Source organism: Trachinotus anak, unplaced genomic scaffold (assembly GCF_046630095.1).
Source record: "Trachinotus anak isolate AG129_WGS33_773 ecotype Australia unplaced genomic scaffold, CSIRO_AGI_Tana_v1 ptg000011l, whole genome shotgun sequence".
Lineage (NCBI taxonomy): Eukaryota > Metazoa > Chordata > Actinopteri > Carangiformes > Carangidae > Trachinotus > Trachinotus anak.
The window spans coordinates 289,703-315,190 of NW_027273862.1; the positions used below are offsets into that span (position 1 = coordinate 289,703).

The 25,488-nt window shown below is 39.3% G+C and overlaps 1 protein-coding gene across 4 annotated transcripts in view; it reads right to left on the reverse strand.

Moving 5' to 3' along the window:
- The window catches only part of LOC139628189 (cell migration-inducing and hyaluronan-binding protein-like), a 187,424-nt gene that overhangs the window by 81,759 nt on the left and 80,177 nt on the right, over positions 1-25,488 (reverse strand). For 3 of the 4 annotated variants that reach the window (XR_011692707.1, XM_071489626.1, XM_071489627.1), the window contains exons 2-6: positions 21,716-21,872; positions 8,524-8,661; positions 6,232-6,370; positions 4,583-4,819; positions 2,312-2,491 (exon numbers count right to left, since the gene is read on the reverse strand). Coding sequence is in view for 3 of the 4 variants with exons in the window: in XM_071489626.1 (XP_071345727.1) it covers positions 2,312-2,491; positions 4,583-4,819; positions 6,232-6,370; positions 8,524-8,661; positions 21,716-21,770 (749 nt within the window). In the remaining variant the exon portion in view is untranslated. Of the gene's footprint in view, positions 1-2,311; positions 2,492-4,582; positions 4,820-6,231; positions 6,371-8,523; positions 8,662-10,871; positions 12,640-21,715; positions 21,873-25,488 lie in introns of those variants that run through there. The other variant, XM_071489628.1, reaches the window with a different exon arrangement.

Consider the following 25,488-nt stretch of genomic DNA (forward strand, 5'->3'; position numbering starts at 1 on the left):
TCTTATCCACTCTGATATCCCTCAAGTTGGAAACCTCAAGACATCTCCAGGGTTCTGTTTTCATGGCATGATTCGCTTTCCATTTCCCATGCATTCCTGACATACTAACACACACACACACACACACACACACACACACACACACACACACACACACACACACACACTTTTGAAGTTATGAGGACCTCATAACACCAAAATTTCATCATAATCATAGACACACACACATACACACACACACAAGATTTCTGCACAGTAAGATAGAGAATAACTAAAGCACACACAACAGGATTAGCTGCTACTGCATTCCATAACTAATGGGAGTGTGTGTGTGAGTCTAGGCTTCTATGTAATCACACATTTGCACATGCACACACATATTTACATGGACATGTGTTTGTGTATGATGCAGGCCTTACTTAATTTTATGTTTACATGTTTGCTGCTTCTTTCACTTTTTCAACATCAGGAAGTATCGACTGGCTGGGAATCATTTAGCCTCATTTAGCATCTGTAGAGTCAGATTATTTTTCCCAGAGCTGAAAGGAGAGTGCATATTGGATTTACAGTAGATTCATGTAGTGAACACAGGCAATTCCTAATGAATGCTAATGTAGCTCTGTGTCTGGTAGATGTGTTTAGAGTTTATTCGGCGGCAGCAAACTGCAAAAACACCTGCTGTCAACCCTGTCAACCCTTTCTCCTAGAAATAGTCAACAAATTTGAAAGAGCTACTAAGTTTTAAAGGAAGCCTAATGCACCCTGAACTCCCAGTCTGTTAAAGGTCTCGTATTTTACTCTTCTTCTGTGTTTTATTTGATGTGTTGATATTCATCAGATGTATCTGTGGTTTTAAGAACCAAAAACCATCTCCATCCAACCATCTGTAGTTTTACATCTCATTTCTCAGGCTTCTCTCTGGAGGTCTAGTAACAGGTTAGTGAGCCAATAAGAAGAGATGCTCTGAGTCTCTAGACTGATTGGCTGACTGTTTTCTCACTGATTGAATAAAAATATAGCAGATTTCAGGTAAACATTCAAGGAACAACAAATCCTGCAAGGCTGGACAGTGGATGCAGGTGGGTGGGGCTTGGGGCATGGCTTATAGTGGTGACTGCTTTGTTGTGACATCACAAATTTCAGAAGTCCTGACGGCTGGTTTTAAGGCTCAGTTTCTGAATACAGGCTGTGTGCATTTTTCTGTGGCCTGAGGCTCTGATACTTTCACAGTATTAATATAGAACCTAGACCTACTTTATAATCAGAAACACATGGACATCTCACTTTATACAACATGGGATCTTTAACATAATGAGGAAATGGTGCCAAAGTATCTGATCTTCCAATGCAATATCCACTTGCAGTGACTAATGCATTATTACACTTTTTTGTTGTAATGTTTAGGCACTCACCAGCTAAGACAGGGAAGGGTCACATTTCAGTTTCATACAGAAGTCCACAGTGAGTTCAGCCATAAAACAAAACATGACTTTCAACATCTAACCAAAACCACAACCGTTCCCTAACCTTTTGTTGCCTAAATTGTAGACCAAACTCACAATGATCTTTGGAGTAAAAGTGGTGTGCTGTGTACTCGCCATCTGACCACCTCTGCTGCTCTGGTAAAGTAGATAAATCTAAGGATTCATTCACTCATTACTTTTGTTGGTACAACATTATTGGGAAAACAATTCAGATTAATTTAGGCTTGTCACTAGAGTGTAGAGGCAGGTGTTGAGGTTTCATGCAGTTTTATGCTTCTACATGAAACTATATCAGAATTTCCATCAGAATAAAATTGTCATATGAATTTTATTTGGATTCAGTCTCATAAAATTTACATCTGAACTGTGTTTTTCCAGGCTGCACTCAGTAACCACTTTATCAGGAACACCTGTACAGTCTAATGGAAAACAATTGCCCTGAAGTTTTATGATGCCTGAAATATTTTTGGTGACACTGTCTTAGAAGTGTCAATTAAATTAAATGGTTTAGCGCTGAGTAATAGTGTTGTAATATCTAATACAATACCAACTTTAACAATGTCCACAAAAACTTAAACATGTCATTAAATAAAAAGAGAAATAAAAATAAAATAAAATAAATAAAAGAAAGCTCCAGACAAAACAATTCTAGGAGCTTCAAAAATACATTTTCTTTCCTTACATGGTGTGAAATGTATTAAATTCTGTTTTGCTTCACCATTATGGGGACACTGAGTGTAGACAGGCTGCAACATGTGAAAAAGTGCAGGTTTGTGAATACTTTCTGAATGCAATGGAATTCCAGAAGCAACATTTCAGGAGCTCACCGAAATCCCAAATTGCTGATGTGCTGACTGCCCAGTCTGGAGAGGCTCTTCTTGGCTGAGTCCTCCAGGTTGTTGGAGCCCTCGTCATTGACCATCATGGCCAGTATGAGCCCTGCTTCCACACCATCCACATACTTAGCAAGGCGCCGGCTCTCGTCCTTACTGCGGTATGTGTCAAACCTGTGGGGGTAAAAGGAGGTTGAAAGAGAAATAGGACAAAGACACAAAATCATGATTATATCTTCCAACAATTCCAAGTTTTGATCAACAATAATAAAACAAGACTAGGTTAAACCCTAGTATATATCTGGACCACATATGGTCAAACCTTGATTTTATAACCAAAAGTTTGTCTGACAAAATCACCAAACACAATAATTAAAGACTGTGCTGTGATTTCAGCTGTATTTACTTATAAAATGGTCAATGAGAGACAAAATATCTTTCTCATTTTGTCTCGCCCAGCACACAGCCTCCATCTGGGATTCACCAACAGTTTAGCCTTTATTTACCTCAACACCAGAACGTAACAGACTTTTATTTGTGGCAGGTCTTTATTTCTAACTCCCTCTGTGTGATGTGTAGAATTGGTCATAGCGGTACTTAAGTTTCAGGCCTTGTTTTCATTTGCTCCCATTTGCCGTGTTAAAGTTAACGCATTACATGCTAATACAAACTCTTCCTGTAATTGTTTCAAATTAAAAGCATTTCAATGGGCCTTTATTTCTTACAGCTGTGCTGCAGTATGCATATTGTCTCATTTCCAGTTGCTGTTGTTTACATGTTATTCTGATCTGCTAGTTTCTTTAGCAGTGACTTCTCTCTCCCTCCCTCTCTCTTGCTCTCTCTGCTCGCTGTGTCTTATTTTTACTTATTCCTCCGCCTCATCTAGTAATAATGATACATGTAATGAAAGTAGTTTATTTGCCGTAATGGAGGCAATGCTCAGTGAACTAGAAGCACTCCTCAGCTTCCCTGCAGTTCCCAAGCAGCCGGAAAACCAGAGCAGCTCGGTAGACTGACTGTAAAAAGAGTTGTAGCCCTAAGCCCCTTGATGGTATCCATACACAGTACAGACATGTACCAGCTTTATACCATACACATAACCTCCATGACATCACCTACAGGTTTCTGAAGAGCAGTTCTGAAACTCAGAGTGAGTTGCTCCTTGTCACCATCTTGCAGTGCCTGGGTCCTGGCTAATCCATAAATGGGCAAAGAGGTGGGGCCGGTTTGTGGCAAGTATATGCTCATTCATCTGTCACTTAAAGTGGCACACCCTCAATCATACAGAACCTTGAGCCTTAATAAAATTCAAACAGGTGGGTTATATAAATATTCACCCCATGTACAGTTTTCATGAAGGGGGAAATTATCAACACAGGCAGGCTGTAAACTTTTTTTTTTCTTCTCTAAAGTTGGGCATTTTAACATGGGAGTCTATGGGGACTGATTTGATTTTGGAGCCAGACTGTAGTGGTCATTCAAGGAACTGTTTTTGGCATTTCTGTGTTGGCTTCATTTTTCAGTTGCAGAAGTTGGTGCTTTGTCTTGTTTGAAAAAAAGTGTTGTTTGAAATCTAGCAACAATGCACTAAGTTGGCAACACTGCAGGATGTAACCACCTGTAAGAACCTCTACAAAACTCCAACCTCTTAATACCAGGTGCTTTAATAACATAAGATTTGTCTCCATAAAAGAAATGAAGCTAAACTAACCTGTAATTAGCATAAGAGCAAAAACCAAGCTCAAAAATGACATTCACTTGTAAATCACTGTCCCACTTGAAAGCAATATTCGCTGTCTATCCAATTATAATTATTGTTTAATTGTTCTCTAATCGCTCACTGCAGTTGACTCTGTCTACATATTGATTGTGTTGTAAAAACCTTTTATTAAGCGAATTTAATGGTTGTCACCTTCTAACGACTTTAAATTGGAAGTGATTGCTCTGCCTCCCCCTCTAAAAACACCCAATCATCAATTTACCGCAATAAAAGCTGTATATCAATTAATCTGCCCTCCATTTGAAATAAAAACACAATGGATAATTAATCAAGAAAGGATATTAAGGATGGTATCATTTTCTAAATGTAATTTCCCTGGATGAAACAACACCGGAGCCATTAGGGCCGTGTTTGTCTCCATCATTACAACCCTGTGGTTAGACAGTTTGTTAGGTGACATCCACCATATCATTTGTGCTCTAATTAAGACTCTCATTATTTTTCAGCAGCCAAGGATGTTGCCTCTGCTCTGCGGGGACCCTCACCTGTCATCACGCAGCACCTCTCCAGTCTTGGGATCAATGACATGGATAATGATGCCTCGGTTCCCCCAGCTTCTCTGGAACAGGTAGTTGTTTTGGTTGCTCTCTCCGGGGTGGAGGGTCTTGTTTAAGAACGTCCATGACAGCTTCTTCTCTCCGTGGATCTCTAGTGTCCCTCCTGTCCCCACGCCAATGTACTTCCTGCCAAAGTAGCTATGCTCCTGATCACTGTCGTCCAATCTGAGAAGAGCGTGGTAGAATTAAACAACAAAACAACTATCAAATATTGACACAAATCATGTTGATTAAACATGTTTAGATCACATACCATCATTTGCAGAGCGTCTATCATCTTTTAGAGGATTTCAAAATTATCTTGTGTCATTTTGCCCTCATTTACTGGTTGGTAGTTTTTCTTGTATTTGGCCATAGAGCAAAGAATTGGGCAAACTGATATTTGAAGTTGATGGTTCAATATGTAGAAGAAACTAAATCATGATCTGGAATCACTTTGGTAATTTTCTAAGAGGCGCATGATTGTGTGTAATTTCATAACTATGCTATTGTATCAGATCAGATGGTGGCACTTGATGAAAAGTCAGGAAATCACCAAAGTCAGTGGGTTTCAAGTTGCAGACATGGCTATTACTGTTTAATTTATTTTTTAAAAAGCTCAATAATTTCCTAAAACAGCTGCGTACTGTAGTTTTCAGAGGTAGATTAATCAACATCTGGTGCTATAATGAGTATCTCAGATTTTCAACATAAAATATTTCAAAACTGAATACGATAGTTTTCATTACACATTCCCAAACTAACTTTAGGGAAGCAATGACTGTCAAAGTGCTGGTAACATGATACTGAGCATTTAGTTATAATCAGTTAAACTAAATATGACCTCAATGTCAAATGAACCTCATAGGATCTGTGGTGAGTTATAAACCAGTGGAGCAGGTAGGTGGCAGGCAGCATTTTTTTCCCAGGATGGTGAAGCGGAAGCATGACCCACCTTCCTCTGCCTCTGCTTAGCTTGTCCTGATACTCTTACACTAACCAATCATCTCTCCTCATGCCTAAACTAAACAACCTGACCACCAAAGGCAGCAAGCACTGGGCAGTCAGAGTCAGAGTAGGGCGGGACATGCCTTCACCATCCTAGGTAAAAAAATGAACAGAATGATTCACTACTGACTGATGTGTATCAGAGGGCAATATCTTCTAATGGCTACTTCAACAGGACAGTGCTCCAAGTCACAAAGGTAAAGTCTCAAACTGGTTGAAAATCAACAGGACAGTGAGTTCAGTGAACTTCAGTGGCCTCCCTAGTCTCAAGATCTGAATCCAGTAGAACACCTTTCGGGTGTGGTAGAACTGGAAATTGGCACCATTAATGTGCAGTTAAAAAAATCTGCAGAAATGAGACGATGCAGTCAGGTCAACATGGAGCAGAGTCTCAAATATCTTGTGGAATCTATGCCATTAAGAACTGAGGCTGATTTGGGAGAAAAGGGAAGAACTACCCTGTATTAGTATGAGGTTCCTAATAAGGTACCTGGCAAGTGTATGTTAATGTATTGATTAGTGTCAGATCTTGAAAACACATAGCGGTGCGAAAATATTAATATCTCATGGTAAATTCCCTACAGCCGTACCTTCCAAACAGGGAGATGGTGAGGTTGCCTTTATAAGGACAGTCTGGGCTTCCAATGTGCAGCTCCCCTTTGTTCCCAATCAGAATGTGTTTTGTTCGAAGCAGTATGGGCCAGGTGGTGTCAGCAATCACCAACTTTCCTACAGGGGAAAAGAGAGGGGGGGTGTCAGACTCCTGGCAGTGCCTTCATGCCCCAGTGCCCTCAGACACCTCCTGTCTTCTAACCATTTATGGCCCTGTACACAGACTGCACATACACACACACTCACTCACACACAGCAAATGTAGTTGGCCAACCACCTCTGTTGCCAGGTCTGCAATCCAATGATGCCAGTTCAGTAGTGAGGTGGTGAATAACTGTTGGACATCAAACGTGATCTCCTGTATGTGCCTATTTTCTCTGAACGGCTGAGACCTCGCTTTTTACCACATTTTTTTCTTGTGCCTTTTTTCGAGTGTTTTTGCCTTTTTGTACAGTGCATTCAGTAAAAATGAATGTATCCACAGAATTTTTCTCTTTGAGAGATAATTCAATTGGAGACACTTCCGTTAAGACTTGCTTTATAGCAAATGGTTCTACAGTTCAATGTGGCAGAAAAGGGAGCTATCAAAGAATCTGAGAAAGGAGGATTCTGCTGTAAGAACTAATGCGCCATATTACATAATACTCCATAATACTCCATGATAAAGCAAAAATAGATATTAACACACATTGGGGTCCAAACCACTTCCCACTGTAAATGAGATTAAAGAACCTGATTCAAAGGTCCCATATTTTACTCTTTTCCTGTGTTTTATTTGAAGTGTAGATATCCATAAGAAGATATATTTGTGGAAAAACCATCTCAGGTTCTCTCTGGAGCTCGAGTAACAACATGTCAGTCAGCCAATCAGAAGGGGGACTCTGATCCACTGTTTTCCGTGTGATCAAATAAACATACAGCAGACTTCCGGTAAAGACTCAGAGAAACCAAATCCTGTAAGTTTAGATGGTGGGTCCAGGTGGGCGGGGCTTGGAGTGTGGCCAAGAGCAGTGACTGCTTTGTTGTGACATCACAAAGTTCCAGAAGTCCTGACGGCTTGTTTGAAGGCTCAGTTTCTGAATACAGGCTGTGTGCATTTCTCTGTGGACTGAGGCTTTGATACTTTCACACTATTAATAGAGAACCTAGACCTGCTTTATAATCAAAAATATCTCATTTTTTACAATATGGGACCTTTAACATAGATTTCAACAGAGTTCCCTTACTTTGTGTGTCAATTTGAAAAATGGATAAATGAACCCCATGAATAAACAAATCCCTTAAAAGAAACAGATATTGCATTAAATACATCTTAATATATTACAATACATAGATTTGATCCATTACTTCCCCTTAAATCCATTAAAACACCTCATTAATTCAGTCAGTTCAGACTGACAGTCAGTCTATTGATCTTATTTCATTCACTTACTGATTTGCTGGTAGTTAAACAGATGATGCATCAAAGACCCAGTGATAAAAAGCATGAATAAAACAGCTGATGTGAGTGCTGGCTGCTCAGTTGAAGACACGATGGAATAAAAATATATTTTCTTTAAGATTCTGTAAGCCATGATCACTGCCACTAGATGCCGCACTAGACCACCAGCATCACATACTAAAACAAATGCTTTGTCAGCCACACCTCTGGCCTCTGTTTGGCCACAACCCATCCCCACACAGGCACCACCCACATGTGAAATGGCACAGTGCAGTGTGCATTGATTAGGTGACAGCAACCCTTCAGAATTTCCTCCACTGAAGAAACCACTTTTTTTGACTAAAATGGCTCCAACAAAGAAAGAGATTAGGCCAGAGCACAGGTAGATTGGCCATGGGGGCTAACTGGCTCAAAGACTGGTTGGCGGGTGGACCATCAAAATATCCATAAAGTTTACTACGTTTTCACCGGCTCCATCAGTGCCATTTGTGCGACTATGGTCCCAGTAGATAATTCCAAGGCTGAATTTCTTTCCCATTCCGACTGTGGAGCCAATACTAGCCAGGCTTTACTGAGATGGAGATCCCCCGAGCAGCTAAACCTTGACTCAGAACTGAAGAAGAAAGTTCTTCTCCTCCATGTTGAAGTAACTTGATGCTAGATAATGTTGTTGATAAGTGTTTGTTTTCATTAGTGACAGCTATAGTAGCATAGTAGTAATGTTAGCCTACTTGCTGTAACCCTTTATTTGACAATACAGAAGATAAATAAACTATCATTTCTGTGACTTTAAAGAAAGATGAACAGAGAATTGATTTGCTTAGCTTACCTCCACTGAGAATCTCAATAGAGTGGACTGTAGCTGAGGTTGTGAGGAGGACGTTCCTGCCATAACCGATGGTAACACGGTGGTCTTCACTGTGTCCAGGCATCCATGGCTGCAGTCCTGGCTCTTTATCCGGGCAAACTGCAGGGGATGGAAAATACACTGAGATTTCAATTCCAGAGATGCACATAACTAAACTCTGGTAACTAAGTAACTCTGTACTAAGGTACAGTACTTATGCACAGTTTCTGTCTTTTTTTGATTTTGTGCTGCATTATACTTCTATTACACATTTCAGAGAGATATGTTGTGTTTTTACACCACTACATACATACAGCTATAGTTGCTGGCCCACCACATAGAATCACATACAGCCCTGCCCAGTGTCATTTAAAAAAAAAAGAACCAATCGGCCACTGATTAATGTGTTTCATGGGCCCGTGGTGTCTTTTTTTTGACAAATGCATAAATATGTGATTGGGCCAGCCTGAGCCCAGTGGGCTGCCGATCTACGAGTTTTAAGGGCTTGTCAGACTAATACAAATGAATGTATTAGCCCAAAAGCACGTCTGCCCAGCGGGAAAGCTCCCGGTCTGACAGATTACCAGTCTGCCCCTGATTAGTGGTTATTTTTGAAATGAAGATTCTACATAAAAATACATATGATAAACTATTAAAGTGTTGCAGATTAAACCTGTCTTCCCAAACGTTTCTAGCTTGTGAAAAAAAACTGTGAAGTTGTGAACCCTTGTCATGTTTCAGATGTCTACAGGATGTCAGCCCTAAAGAAACATTTCCTCTCAAAACTTCTAAATTGATCAAAGCCCAATTTACATTTTGGTCTGACCTTAGTTGGGGAACCACTAAACCACTTAACTATTGACTAACGTAGTTAAACCTACAGTGGCTTCGCCTTGACAAGGTACAGCAATAAAACACTACTCATGCATGAAACCCAGAAACTAGTGTATAATATGAGAGTCAGCAGTGTAGAGAGTCTGATTTTCTGTAGACATGCTGTTAGTTTTGTTAAATGTTGATGATAATATTTTTGTACTGTTATTTAAGATTTCAAATGCAGGATTTTCACTTGTAATTTCTACTTTAAGGTATCGGTATTTTTACTCATGGAAAGGATCTGATTACTTGCTTCAGCTTTGCAACTCACCATAAATCCACACATTCAGTCTGTCAAACAGTTGAGCTGATAATGTCATTGTTGCAAACAAACCTTAGACAAAGAGCTTGTGGGGTTTCAAATTTCTGTTTACTTTCCTAACAGACAATCCAACATTTTCCTGAGTGCAATTCCAAACAGTAAATGCCTTTGAAGAGAGACTGACCAAAAGTCTTAACTGTAATCTCCATTTGTATCATTTCCATATCCCTGCGTCAACACCAGAGCCAAGACAAACTGCAGACAACAGTCCTGGCCTATGAGTGTGGTCAATCAGAACAGGCAAAGATACTTTTGCCAGCACATTGCATGAACTACCTGGATTACTTTGTGGCGTTCAGAGCAAACTATCTTTAAAGTTTGCATATGGTATGAAGTGAGATGTCCATGTGTTTTTGATTATAAAGCAGGTCTAGGTTCTATATTAATACTGTGAAAGTATCAAAGCCTCAGTCCACAGAGAAATGCACACAGCCTGTATTCAAAAACCCAGCCTTAAAACAAGCTGCCTGGACCTCTGTGATTTGTGATGTCACAGCAAAGCAGTGACTGTCCTCAGCCATGCTGCAAGCCAGGCCCACCAGGAGTCACCATGCAGCCTTAGAGGATTTGGTTTCTTTGGTTTCTCACATAAGAATTGTGATTCTAATTTTTTGAATAAATTCCATAAGTTGATTTTTGTTAACAAAAAACAAAGAGTGGAACTTAACTGTGAGGACAAATTGCAGTTATTTGAAGTTCATCTTCAAAAACAGCAGGTGTTTGAGTGCATTTTGGTTTTAATTACTTAAAGGGGCTTTTCGAGTGTTTACCTGAAATCTGCTATATTTTTATATGATCACTCAGGAAACAGTCAGCCAATCAGAAGAGAGGCTCAGAGTGTCCCTTCTGATTGGCTCACCAACCTGTTGTTACTAGAGCTCCAGAGAGAAGCCTGAGAGAGGAGATGTAAAACTACACTAAGATGGTTTTTGGTTCTTAAAACCACAAATATATTTTCTTGTGGATATCAACACTTCAAATAAAACACCAGAAAAATGTAAAATATGGGACCTTTAAATACAGTATGTACAACTACAACTCCTACTATAACCATTGAAACTTCTCTTATTCTCTTTACAAGAATAAACAAAGTGAATAAAAAATATGAAATAAAAATGTGGCCATGAGTCACCTTTTCTCTGGTCTCTCCCTGATCTTTGCTGTATTAACTAGGGACCTTGTAGCAACGCTGGAATCTCAATATGATTGAATTACAAGAGACAATTCAAATACTTTTAGAGCAAACCAAATCTCTTACAAAATGCTTCAGCTGGCTTTAACGCCACTTTGATGAAGTCTCTTACAGCTGGAACATTGATTTTCACAGGACAAATAGAAAATACAAATAACCTGGCCCTGGGTTGTATCAGTCCCTCGGAATCAAAGAACAAGAGAGTCTTTCTTGACTCACTATTCTGCACCAACATTCTGAGGCAGGTAGTGTCCTGGCAGCACAGGACACACTCAAATGTACATATTTATATGCAGTATACACAGACCAACCTGTCACCTTTAATTTAAAGCAAAAGAGTAATACAATTTTTTACAATTTTCTTGAGGCTGTTGAGAGACACAGTGGGAAATACATTGAAATCATGAGAAATAAATCAGACTGAGGAAGAGTTACACATCCAGAAAAACACTGCACATCACAAAGTCATAGGATCAGCAGTGTTAGTACCTTAGCTTTGTCCATAAGTTCTATGCTAATAAGATTTGTTTTCATTTTTTCGTACTGTGCAACTTTCTCAGTTTGCCAACTAACTAAATGGGGATAAAATAACACACATTGTTATTGGATTGCTCACCCAAGAGGAGAGTGACAAGTGATAAACCCATTTGGTCTGTGTCTGTTATTTTCAGGATAGCACTGAGACACTGTGTGTAACTGTCCAGTCTGCCCAATAAAGTTTCAGTCTATTGCTCTCTGGTGTGTGTGGTGGTTACCTCATCTTTCTACCATCTAATGGATCCATCAAAGGCACTGACTGGCCATGGATCTGAATTGTCCAGCAAATTTACCACAGGGCTAACACAGATTGATAGGTGGCGATTTGCAATCAGTTGCTTTCTGATATTTGGGAGTGACTGGTAGGTCTGGAGGACTCAGGAGGCCCTGGAGCGTCTGCGGAGGTGCTTACAGCCATGCTATGACTCTACCAGGGGTGAGTAAAAAAAAAATCTGTTCACATAAGAATTGTGATCCTAATTTTCTGAATAAATTCCAAAGGTTGCTGTTTGAAAGTTTTCTCTGCCACCAAATGTTGTTTCTTGCTGGGAGCAGGTGGTGGTGATTGTTGCGTTACAAGAGCCTCTGCAATTGCATCTGCAATGACAAAAGGTAATAATACGCCCTCTGAGCAGCGTTACATCTTCAGGGCAGTTTGGAAGCTGCAGTGAGTCGTTATCGGAAAGTGATAAGATGGGCCGAGGCTAGCTGGTTAGCATGCTAAGTTCAATAGAAGAAAAAATGTAGAGACAAGAGTTTACCTCGGGGTTTTTTTTCACTTCTGGAGATAGCTGTTGGTGAGTAAAGTAATTAAGTCTGTTGCTGAACTTGCAATGTTTCTTCTAGGTAAGTAAACAGCTATTAATGCCAAAATTAGCTATGTAGTTATATCAAAACTTACAAATAGCTCCTTTAAATATTGGCAGTGGTGTACTGCTTACACATCTGAAGATAGAAAATGATAAGACGACATACAATAAAACGGTAGTATAAGTAAATATTGTAAATGGAGTAACAAAAAAGTTTAGCTTATTTTTTAAAATTTATTTTATTTATTTTAAAACATATTATTTGTAGTTCCTTGTCACACTTTCAAATCATAGTTCAAAGACAGAATAAGAAAATATAATTGAGTTTTTTATATGTATAAAATAAATATGCATTGTATTATTTGTGTGTATTATTCCAGTGGCATCCATGCCTTACAACATAGCATTTTATCCTGTTAGTTTGCCTGTGTGATACATCAGAAACTCAGGTGGCTCATCCCCTGAAACTTTCTACTGACTGGATATCCTAGTTAACTCCAGTAGTACAGATAATAAAGATGTGGATAAACAGTTGTTGTTTTTAGGAAAAGGCTAAACTCAAACTTATTTTGTTTTTGTGAAAATCTGTGTTTTCTAGAGGGGTCCCTGTTACATATGTATCTTTACATTCAAGTTTCTGCATGTTCATTTGTGGCCACAAAACTTGGCTTGCCCCGTCTTGTTTTTCCTTCTTCACTTTTATTTCCAGTTGTCGGAGATAATTGGACTAACTCTTGTTTCAAGTTTCCACCTCCTCCAAGTACAGAAGGATACAAATATTAAAATGGAAATGCTTACCCCATAAAACCATGGACAAAACCCTACAGACAGCATACAGTAAAAAGCTGTTCACACACACACTCCTGAGTGAGCCACTGAAGTCAGCCCTTGGAGATCTGTGTCTGCCGGCTCCTGGAGTGTTTGACAGCTGTGAGTAAAACTGCTGTCGTTGCTGCTTTGCTTTGCTTTACATTTTTTTCTTAATCCAACAACATAACCTGTTCCTGAACTCCACCACAAAACCACCAACCCAGGAGAGTCAGGGAAAATTATACCACAAAAACAAATCAGCAGAAATTAGATTTCAAAGCATTTTTATCTCATCACAGCTGTAATTACAGGCAAGGATAACAACAGACTGTAACACGGCATTGCTCTTTCAAAGAGTGTTGTTGAATGAATGCCTTGAGTTACCCTGAGTGTGGACCAGTCCAAGAACTTAGGCTCCTGATGCCATCATGTGATGGCACACTAGCAAACAGTGTTTGTTTGCTACACTTCACACAAGTCAACATGTGATGAAAGATGTTAGGAAAAGCAGAAATATTAGAAATCAACAGTGGCTCCATTAAAAGGAATCAAATATCAAGAAATAATCAGGATCAACTCCACTGAGCTGATCAGGTGCTGAATTAGGAGAGCACTCTGATTAAGGTCTCCATAAAAAATATTTGAATGAAAGAGAGTTCCCATGAGGAAAAGATTGAATTAAAGGCAAGGATGCAGAGAGGGAATCCATCACAACCCATTATGTCATTTACTAAACCAACAACAGATTCTCACACAGTGCATTCAATGCCTAAAGTCCACTCAGCAACTTTTCCTCTACTGAAGAACTGGACCTGTATTTATGAAAACTGTTAAAAGTAACAATGTTACATTTCCCCCCAGGTCCAGGGATAAGGGAAGTAAGAAATAAACAAAAATAAGTGAACCGGGCAAAACAAAAAGAATCAGGAAAACAGATTCAGAAGGAAAAAGAGAAATTTATTAATAATTACAATACTAGAAGGAAAATCTGACAGTGAAGCGCTGGGACAAAAAAACCCCAAAACTTAACACCAACCAGAAAGAAACGCACTGTCTGCCATTGGTCATTATGAATAAGTAATGTTAACTGTAACAACAGTAATTCAAAAGTTATTTAGCCTAGTTTGGTTGAACAGTTAATTGATTTTTATTTTTTCACTCCTCAGAGTGCAAACAATCAGAATAAACTCTGCACTAATTTTGTTTAGTCACTTGCTACATAACTTATTATACATACTTCTCATGTATAATCCAAATGACTTCTTTAAAGTACCTCATAGGGCTGGACCAAAAAAGAGGGACCAAAAACTATATCTTAGTGTTTTGAGGGCTGAATGACAAGATACAATATCTTAGTATATGTGATTATTTCTATGACTAACCCAAAGCCACATGTGAACCATTTCAGCTGTTGGTCAGTCGAATGCCACATCACTGAATAGGAGTTTCTGGCACAAACAGGTTTTATTAGGGGGATGTTTACAGGCTGCAGTCTTGCCAACTTAGCACATTGTTGCTGGATTTAGAGACTTCTTTTTTGTTTCTTTTTTTTCAGACAGGCTGGGTATAAACCTGGTACATGACTGGACTGTGTATGGATACCAACTGGGAGCTTAGGTCTACACATTTAGTTATGGTCAGTCTACTGAGTCGCTCTGGTTTCCCAGCTGCTTGGGAACTGCATGGATGAGCAGGGGTGCTTCCAATACCCTGAGCCTTGCATCCATTACAGCAAATAAACTACTTTCATTACATGTATCATTATCACTAAAGGAGGCAGAGGAATAAGTAAACATCCAACACACCCAGCAGAGAGAGCAAGAGAGAGGGAGGGAGAGAGAGAAGTCATCTGTAACTGCTGAAGTAACTAGCAGATCTTAAATCTGTAATGAAATAAAGTATTTGTGCTCACTGAAATGCTACAGGGCATTTAATTTGAAACAATTACAGGTAGTGCTGTATTTTAGTAAGAGGCTTCGTACTAAAATACAGCTATGACCAATTCTATACATTTCAAACAGAGGGAGTTAGAAATAAAGACCTGTCTCTAATAAAAGTCTATTTATTCTGGAGATGAGGTAAATAAGGCAAACTTTTTCTCTGAGTTATCATTTCAAGTAAATACAGCTGAAATCACAGATCAGTCTTTGTCTTTAATTTATGTTTGGTGACTCTGTTTTAAATCAGGATCTGACCATAGGCAGTCCAGACATACACTAGGTTTTGACCTAGTCTTGTTTTTTCTGTAGCTACAATTTACAAATGTTCCCCAAACACCTCACATGCAGGCTGTTGGTAGACACTAGCTATGTGGCTGCAAACAGAGAAGCCTCGAGTCCCTATGTCCCCCTAGGTGTCAAACAGCCACCTAACACACAGTATCTTCAGGAATAAGTTTCTTAATGAATGTTTCCTATTCTTCACTTTCAGCAAGGGACTGTTTTGCTCTTCAGTGTGATCTTTTGAACATTCTTAAATGCAGTTCTTTTGAGTTTGATAAATATGGGCTCAGGTTTTCCTGCCATTCTGTGTAGTGTTCGTCACCTGCTTGCATTTGGTCTTGATAAGTGAGTTGTGAAAAAACATATTGTGTGTTTGACAGAGACCCAAAGCCATTCAGTCCAAATATGCACTGCAGTGGAGTTCACAACAGCACTGTCTTCTTCAAAAGAAAGAAAGAAAGAAAGAAAGAAATGGTTTTGCTGCATCTTGAGCCTCCAACTGAAAGTCAATCTGCCTCAAACTGAGATGCTTGTGTGGTTGTGATTAGACAGATTTGCTTACAGCTTGGGAAGGCTCTGTTTGCAATCACAATAAAGCTGCAGTAAAAAGAACCAACAGGAGAGAAGTAGAGATTTGTGTTTATAGTGGAAGAATGTCTCTAAAGCCTTGAAGGTTTCTAATGCTAACGTGACAACACTAAAGTGCCAGATCAACAGGAAACCTTGGTGTGAGTACTAAGTACTGCATCTATTCAAAAAGGCAAAGTGCAAGGAGATCATTTAAGGAAGTGCACAGAAAAGTGCATGGTAAGTGCTAGTTAGGCATGTTGTGGTGTTAGAGGTGTGTACTACAAATACACACACAGAACAAGGCCAGCATCAGTTGTTTGGCTGGATGCCTGTTTGCACGGCTGCCAGGAGAAGAAGAATTCTACTTTCTACACATGACATACTGCAATCCTGCAGTGTTTGTTTTTTTAGTTTTTTGTGTCCACAGGCATGTATCAACAGTATGCATGAGGGTATATTCATATGCATATGAAGGTTAATTGAGAAGTTGACCAAAGGTAGAAGTAGGGCATGCAGAAAGTTGGAAGTCAGCACTGTGTGAGAATGGACAGGATTGCCTGTCGTACAGTCATCAGCTACCATGGTCTCAAGGGCTGCTCACCTGCGGAGGTGCACAAGGACATGGTGGCAACACTAGAGCAGGGTGTCCCCTCTTATAGAATGGTGAAACAGTGGGCTGTTGAATTCAAACCAAGCAGCAACCTCCAAGGCCGAACAATGAAGCCGACACTGAAGAGCTAAAAACTACAGTTCCTCAAATGATCACTCGAGTCTGGCTTCAAAAGTGAGTCAGTCCTCATGGACTCTCCTTAAAATGTCCAACTTTATAGCAGAAATAAACATGTTTACAGCCTGGTACAAAAACGGTTCTGGTCTCTTTAGCTAATTTCCTCCTTTGTGACAACTGTACGCAGGGGTGAATTTTTATATAATTTACCTGTCGACATTTTATTAAATCTTAAAGTTATGCGTAATTGAGGCCATGGCTGCTGTGAGTGACAGGTGGGTGAGTGTATGCTTGCCACAAGCCATCATTCACCAAAGTCTCTGTTCCACACATGCCCCACCTCTTTGCCAATTGTGTGATTATCTATATGTTTATGCCATATGGGCATATATTTCAGTGTGTGTGTGTGTGAGGAGTTTGAGTTTGACTCAAAGTCTTGGTTATAGAATCAGAATCCCCACATGACCCAGTCCTGCTGCTCAGTTAGTGAAGGCATCTCTCTCTCTCTCTCTCTCTCTCTCTCTCTCTCTCTCTCTCTCTCTCTCTCTCTCTCTGTTTAAGCTTTGATGCAAAGATTAGTGTCCTTCATACCTGCTCACTTATAAATCCATAAGTGGATAGTGGTATTGCTCTGACACTGCATGTGAATACTGTGCATCACTGCTACCCTGTGCCAACTGTCTACTCTTGATTATAAGTTGCTGATGTTGATTCGTTTAACAAAACAAACAAAAAAAACAGTTTAATTTATTCATTTGGATTATCAGTTTAAACACAAAAAACACATTCTTATTTTCGTCTTTTCTCCTGTCATGTAAGTAGTTGGTTTTATTGTTGGTTTTATTCATCCACTTTTTATGACAGAATGAAACCATTTTTCCTCATACTTTTTGGAGAAAACGTACCTGCATACTAAGTCAAGTTATTGTGCTTAATTATGAGCAGGGCCACATAAAGGCCTGTAAATTCATTTGTAGGTATTGGCAGCAACTTTTATTTTGAAGAGTACATATTACATTGTCAGCCTTTTTTTCTGCTTATTCTAAAATATATTTTTGAGGGAGTAGAAATATTTCCATATAAAATTTGTGCACTTTCTTATAAAATGCGATGTTCTGTGTTTTACTAAAAAATTTAGCGCTGTTTTATTCTATGAACTATATGTGTATGCATATATACAGACTTCCTCTTTTACTTTCAGTGTTTCTACTGTATATAAAGTATGATATATGAAGTTACTGATGTTTTTAAGGTTTGAAAACATAAGTTATGGTATTGCACAGGTACAGAGAGGTGAATGACCCTGTTGAGTGCATCAAACCTGTCACCTATAAATTACATTTATAAACTACCAAACCAATTTTAAACCAGTTTTTACATTTTAAGTATGGCTACCTGGATTATGTTCAGTGACAACATTTTTTTCCAGTGAGGGAGGTGTTATGTACTGTATGCAAGCAGTGGTCAGGCTGAATAGTGGCTGTGCAAGTAACAGGACACCCTGGCTCCAGCATGTGTTTTGGTTTAGGTGACAAAAAGGAAATACCAAGGTTTTGATTAAATGTGAATACATCAATGCATCCTGTCTGTGCTTCTGGTAGCTGCTTACTTTTTAAATACAGTATTTAACCAACGCCACATTTTTTCCCTGACCTTAACCAAGTGCTTTGACTTACCTAAACATAATTATAAGAATTTTAATCCTGCTTTAGCTGCTCTGGGCAGATATTGAAGGAAAACAAATGAGATACATAATCAGTGAACACAATGCAGGCAGCATTTTGTTTGTTTCAAAATTCACTGTTGCAAATTCACAGCATATAAACACATTTTAGGTGCAGAGTTAGTCTCTGACATTTCTGATGTATGACTACAATGGAGGTTGTGGGGCACAGAAGATCCTTGACCTCAACTTGATTTCACTGGAATTAGATTTACCAAGAAACAAAAACGTGTTCCTTGATTTTTCAGAGACACTGTTTCTTAAAAAACAGACTGTGTTGGGGTAAGTAAGAAAATATGTTTTTGTTTTGACAAAAAAAGTCTTCTAAAGTTCCACTTATTAGATTTTTCTAGAGCTTCCAACTGCATCTCACAGTTTTGCCATTTGATGAGCTTTGATGATCATGAGCTGCAGTGAAAAGTTAAGACTTGTTTTATCAAGCTATTTTCTTTCTACTGTCAGGAATAAAATTTCAATATCTTTGAACCGACCCTTTAACTAGTTATGTTCCCAACAGAGGTGTATACCTCATGCACTGGACCTAAACTTTCTCTCAATCAGTCTGAAGGCTAAAGGGCTGTAGTTTCAACATCACATGTACAGCCCCTGGTACTCTTCACTGCAGATTTATTTAATGCACAGTGATGAACAAAACACAAAGTAACAAGTCATTACATCTTTTTACTGTCATAAGTAAATTAAAGACCAAAACCAAATGTAACCCAAAGCCTGATATAGCTTATTCTGCTGTGGTATAGAGCTTCACTATTGTCCTTTCATTAAAGTTTTTTTTTCTGTGTACATTATATGATGTGTGTTGTCTATTACAGGATAAATTTAAAGATTATATCTTCAGTAGGAGCCAGCCTGGGTGCGAGTGCCACAGACAGGGTAGGGAAGTCAGAAACTAATGAGAAGTAGCCATTTTAATGAACTGACTGAACAGCTGATTAGAGTAGTGAGACTGAATCCAAACTGTAAACTGTCAAACACACACACACAGTTTAAAAAAAATCTCTTTGACATGTTTTTGATGTTGTGATTTCAGTTGACTTTAAAAGAACATAAAAGTGACATATTTTTTCATTACAATGAAAATGGCAGTGTAGTTTATTCTGACACATCTTCGACTGCACTTGGAGAGTAGCTCTGTGACAGACAGATGCCACTGAGCACTGATTGTAACTATTAGAGAAAAAAATAATCACATCCTTCCCCCAACTGACACAGATGTCTTGTCTTGTATAGCAGCCTTGGCCTTGTAATGCCAGATTTATATTTAGACTCTCCTATAGATCTGTCTGAGCTAACAGCTTCTTTATTTAGACCACCTTTGACCCTATTTTGACTAGACTGTTTGGTAGGAGGATGCTTTACCTTTAATATATACTTCCATATTAGATCTGATCAATTTACCTTCATTCTTAGACCAACATGTTTTGGCTTGTGGCCTTAATCGGGGTCATCAATTTATTTTCATTAGCAAGCTACCTACCACAGGCTTTTAAGGTTAAACTGCAACTTAAAAAAGCCTAGTGTTCAGCTAGATGTTTTAGCCAACTACAGACCTACTGTATATCCAACCTTGTCTTTATTTCTATTTGAAAAAGCTGTTACAAACCGATAATGTGATAATTCGCATAGGAATGGTTTGTTTGAACATTTTTAATCAGGATTGGGAGCACATCACAGCACAGACACAGCACTGGTTAAAGTAACCAATGATCTCATGGCTTCAGACAATGGATTCATCTGTACTTGTCCTGCTCCATCTTAGTGCTGTATTTTAGACTGGAACATGTGATTGAAGGAACTGCACTATGCAGGTTTAAGTCATATTTATAAGATAGAGCCCAGTTTGCTCATGTTAACAATGACTCTTCCATGTAGAAAGTTAGTCACAGAGTTCCACAAGGGTCTGTGCTAGGACTGACACTCTTCACCCTGTATATGCTTCCTTTAGACAACATTATCAGGAAGCACCAGATAAATTTCATTTTCTTTGTAGATGACACCCAGGTGTACTCATCTATGAAGCCAGATGAAACTAATCAGGCAGTCAAACTTCAGACATGTATTAAAGACATAAAGACCTGTACTTCTTAATGCAGATAAAACTGAAGTTATTGTGCTTGGCCCCAAACACCTGGGACAAACATTATCTAATCATATAGTTACTTTGGACGGCATTATCTTGGCCTCCAGTGCTACAGCAAGAGGACTGTCCTGTAAAAAACAAGCCCATGGGTTGTCTGTGCAGCAGATTAATATCAACCACAGCCTGTGAATATTCTCATTTGTCCAGGTCATAGTGTCTCAAAGGAGTTTTAAATCGAAAGCAACTGGACTTGGTTATTTGTCTAGGAAGACGTTTCACCTCTCATCCAAGAGGCTTCATCAGTTCTTTCTCTTACCTGACCAGGCTGGGACTGGTCCAACTATCTGGTGTGGAGACCCAGGTATTTTTAACCTCTCCAGACAGATAACCAAGTCCAGTTGCTTTCGATTTAAAACTCCTTTGAGAGAATATCAACCACAGTTACTTTTTGTTCTTAGATGCAGAATATATCCCTATAATATATATTTCCAAGAGTAGAATGGGAGGCAGAGGCTTCAGCTGTCAGACTCCTCTCCGGTAGAACTCAGTTTGGGTTCAGGAGGCAAACACCCGCTCTACATTTACGATCAGATAAGGCTTATAGTTAGGGCTGAGTGAGATGAGCCCTGAATCATCCCTTAGTTATGCTGCTAGAGGCTGGGGCTGCTGGGAGATCTCCCATTACGCACTGCGCACTTCGTCTCTCTTCCTCTCTCTCACTCTCTCTCACTCTCTCCATGCATTTATATCAGATTACTGCAGGACATTAACTTTGTGTCTTCTCTCTCTCTGTACTCGGTCTGCAGGTGTCTCTGAGTCCTTAGCTGCAGAGTCCCGATCTGATACTATGAATGATTGACACACTCATTGCTCCTATTAGACCTATATTAGACCTAGGCATATCACTCTTATTTTTATCATAGTAACAACCAGCTGTATATACAGCTGCTCCTGGTCCTTCTCTCTTTTTTCACCACCTCTCAACCCAACTGGTTGAGGCAGAATAAAACATTTAATTGAATTTTCATTAATTTCTTGTTGAAATTCATCCTTTTCACTATATTTGAAGGTCAGCATTATGAAATATGGATGGTTTAGCTAAGATTTTCCTCTTGTTTTCTCATTTTACCCCCATCTTCTCTTTTTGTGTTCTACACACTGAGTAATGTGAATCAGTTTGATATTACTGTGTTTTGTAGGATGGTAGAATATGATTACTGACTGATTAACAGATGATATTGAAAAAAAGAAAGAAAAAAGAAAGAAAAAGAAAACATCCTGCACTCACCTGCGTGGATGCTGGGGAGCAGCAGAGCTGCCAGCAACATGGCACTTGTCTTCATCTCTCTCAGCCTGCCGCTTCACACTTGAGGCCTTCAAAGGTTGCGTCAGATCTCCCAGTGGGCTTCAGAGGAGGTTTCAGAGTGGGAAGCCACCAAAGGCACCTAGAACATCACATTGAAATGCAGAGGACTCAGCAAGACATGTACAAATAGGCAATTCTGCAGGACTCCCTGGTGTATAAGCACGACAGGAGGTCTGTCACATTTTAGCCAGGTCACATGCTGCAGGAGTCCTAAAGAACCCTAGATTTCATTCTTGGTTTTAAACTTATCCTCAAAGACATTATAACAGTAGCTTATTTTACTGCATGTAGGGAAACACGCACCTAACCACTGCAACATTACACAGATTTGCAAAAGATGCACATAATTGTTTTGGAAAGAAGGAATAACACCAATTTCACTGTTGTTATTCTGATAATTGACCTTCACTTGTCTACACATGATCAGCAGCAGAGACACTGAGCCACACTGAGCTGCCTGAGCCACTGCTTTTCTATAGCCACTGTGCAGATTTGAATTTTATAGCATTCTTACCTGCTCTGATTTTACCCCTCACTGGTGTGCTCAAAGTTCAGTTGTTTTCAAGTTTTACCTTGTTTGTCAGTACCTTTAACTGCTAATGACCATATGACTTAATAGCAGTCTGTTATAAACACCACCTTAAAATTATATCACAGTTTTAGAAAGATTGCTACCTTAAGTCGACTGAAACCAGGAGCCACTCTGATGGTGATGCTTTGTTTTGGCAAAAAGGATGAAGACCCAGTTTTTCCTTCATTAGAGTGAAACCCAGTGAACAATAAAATAAAATAAAATAAATATGACAAGAAATTTACAGTTTCGCATTTTTTTCTTACTTTGCTGCCAGCTCACGCACCAAAAGCTTAGTTCTCAGACAGTTGTAAGAAGTTCTCAGATATTTAGGTAGGTACCTTATTGGACAGAAGTAAATGGGAAAAAATATAGTAGCCTAGTCTCCACTCAGTGGTTTGCTTGTTAGCTAGATGTGCTTAGTAAGTGAATTCCTGCAGTCATGGATGTAATATGAGTGCAGGATGCTGGATCTACAAATGACACCCATTCAGTATTGTATGAATTGCTCGCCTGGTGCATATGCCGAAAATATTTCTGGCTTCAGGGTTACTTCTGCATCTAGTGCGGCATGTTCATGAAAGCTATGCTAGCGGACTACATGGATGTATAGTAAGATTTCTACGGGACTGACTCAGGGCTTGAAACCATGAATTTGTACATATGGTAAGAATTTAGAGTTAATTTGTGTTGAATGTTCAACAAATCAACATTTGAAGCATTAGAGCCAATATCACATTGGATTCTCGACAATAAATCATAGCTGGGCAGGAATATTTAGTTTGAACTCTCTTTTGGGTATTTTGAAATGAGGAATGGAAGCATTATGTGATGATGATGGCCTCTGATATATATTGGAGAGGAAGCTACACCGTGCATGAGAAATTTCTAGACAGATAAACAAACAGCACAGTATGTGCAACTGTCATGCAACTGCAACTTTCTCACTGAATACAACAGTTACATTGTTCTCCATCAGCCAAAGAGTGGTGCTAACCCCAGCCACATCCTGGTCTATGAACAGCTTCTAAGTCTCGCTGGAAAGCTGCCCAGTTGGCAGCACTGGATGGAAGTTCCTCCACACCATACATGCATAAAAAAGTCTGTAAAACATGCTGTGACATTTGGCATCTCTAGCAACTCATTTAATAACTTAACAGTGTTTACTACTGTAAACTGTGGAGCATCCCGATGCTTTGGTTACATTGAATTAGCTCATGATGCCATGTGGAGAGCTCAGTGAGAGGCTGTGGGCATGAAGGAATTCTGCAATTATTAATCATAATCTATTTTATCATTTCATTGGCTTGCTGTTTGACTGTGGGTGCCAGAGTTAGTGGGAGTTCCCCTGTGCAGCAGCTGTAGTACAGTGGCCTATTTACCATGCATGTAGGTACACTGTTCATACTAGTGCTTACTTCATGGGCCAAACAGAGCCTTATATTTGATTCAGTTTGTTTGCTGAGCTTGATGCTGCTAATGCTGCCTGCCCTTTGCAGCTTTATTGTCAAAAACTGCTCCACTTAAGCCGTTTTCACATCACATCTAGAGAATCAGGTGTGGACATTGTCCAAAGTTGCCCTATCCCACATGTAGCTCACAACCCCCTGTTCTGAGCTACATGTGACATACTCTGTTTGCTTGAGGCTAGTGGTGGTGCCTGGGTAGCGTGTGCAAGAGAAATGATAGAAATGTCATGAACACTCTCACTGTATTCACAGTGACTGGCTGTATTCACAGATGGGCTCAAAAACTTTAGTTTAGGTTGCTGGCAGGGGACAGTCCATTCAACTGACTTGGACATTTACGTTCACACATACAACTCCTCTGGGTACTGTCTGGAAAAATTTATGGTTGCAGTGCACATGTCAAACCAGCTTTGATAGTAGAGAGTTTATTACTGTCATAATTTGGTTTTACAGAGCACCGTTACCAGCACATACACAATGCAGACTGTAACACTAAACAACAAATAACATATCTGTCATACAGCCTCTGAGACGATTGTACCTGTAGAAACCTGTATGTATGATGAGTACAATAAAAGTGACTACTACAAAAACTGTGAAGGTACAATAAATAAAGAATGTAATAAAGATGTAGTTTCTCTAAAACTGTCCCTAAAATCTTTAAGATATAAACATCACCTCGCTCTTCAGTCACTGAAAAATAACACACTAGCATACTGTGTACACTATGAAAAACGAATGAGAAGTCAGACCATTCCAGTGCATCAGTCAAAAACATGGCTGCCAGCGGGAAAAGCAAAACCAATATCCTTAGTTTCCTAATGAATGAATGAAGTGAATATGAATATTAAGTGACACACACACCTGGTTAATGGATTTATATTGAAAAGGCTGCTAACCCTAACCCTGTCCAGTAATGTCATGTTCTAGTAATTTATTTCTGCAACTTTATTTCAACATTTAGTAAATTTCTAGAGGAATTGAAGTGACCCATACATCTGGTGCTGTGGAAGTAAACGTGAGAGTAATTATGATCATAGGGCTGTTGCAGGTATCGTGCTTGTATTCTCATTAAGGTGTGATTGTCTCATCTGGGGGCTCATGTTTCTTTCTCAAGGCCAAAAGGCTCACGACCTGGCAGTGAAAACTGGTTCAGTGAATGTGTTTCTGGGTCACAGTCTGCAAAGCAGCTCAGAGGAATACACTACACTTTGATCACTGTAGTATCACACATCTTTCATCATGGAAATCTGAAAACTGCAAAAGGAGAGAAAAGAACCTAACCTAGACAAATGTAGATAACAAGAAAATACAATATTTTTAACTGGAACTTAGGATTTTTTAGTGATCTAAGACATGAAGAAAAGGTACTTTCTGGTATCACTAGTCTCTCAGAATCAAAGAGTTTCTCTCTGCAGCAGTAAATTTGCACTGATGTTCTTATGAGATACATCAATGAACTCCCTAGGGGGGTTCTGGGTGGGAAGCAAGGTCAGACCCACAATGGGCCAGAACCCTCCTGAGGGTCTGTGTGCAGCGCTAAACTGAGATGACATTCCAGACATGGAACAACCGAGGAAAACAAGAAAATTACATAATTCCTTTTTCTGGCTTATGTAGGATAGCCTCTACCAATCGAGGACACCCACTCCCAT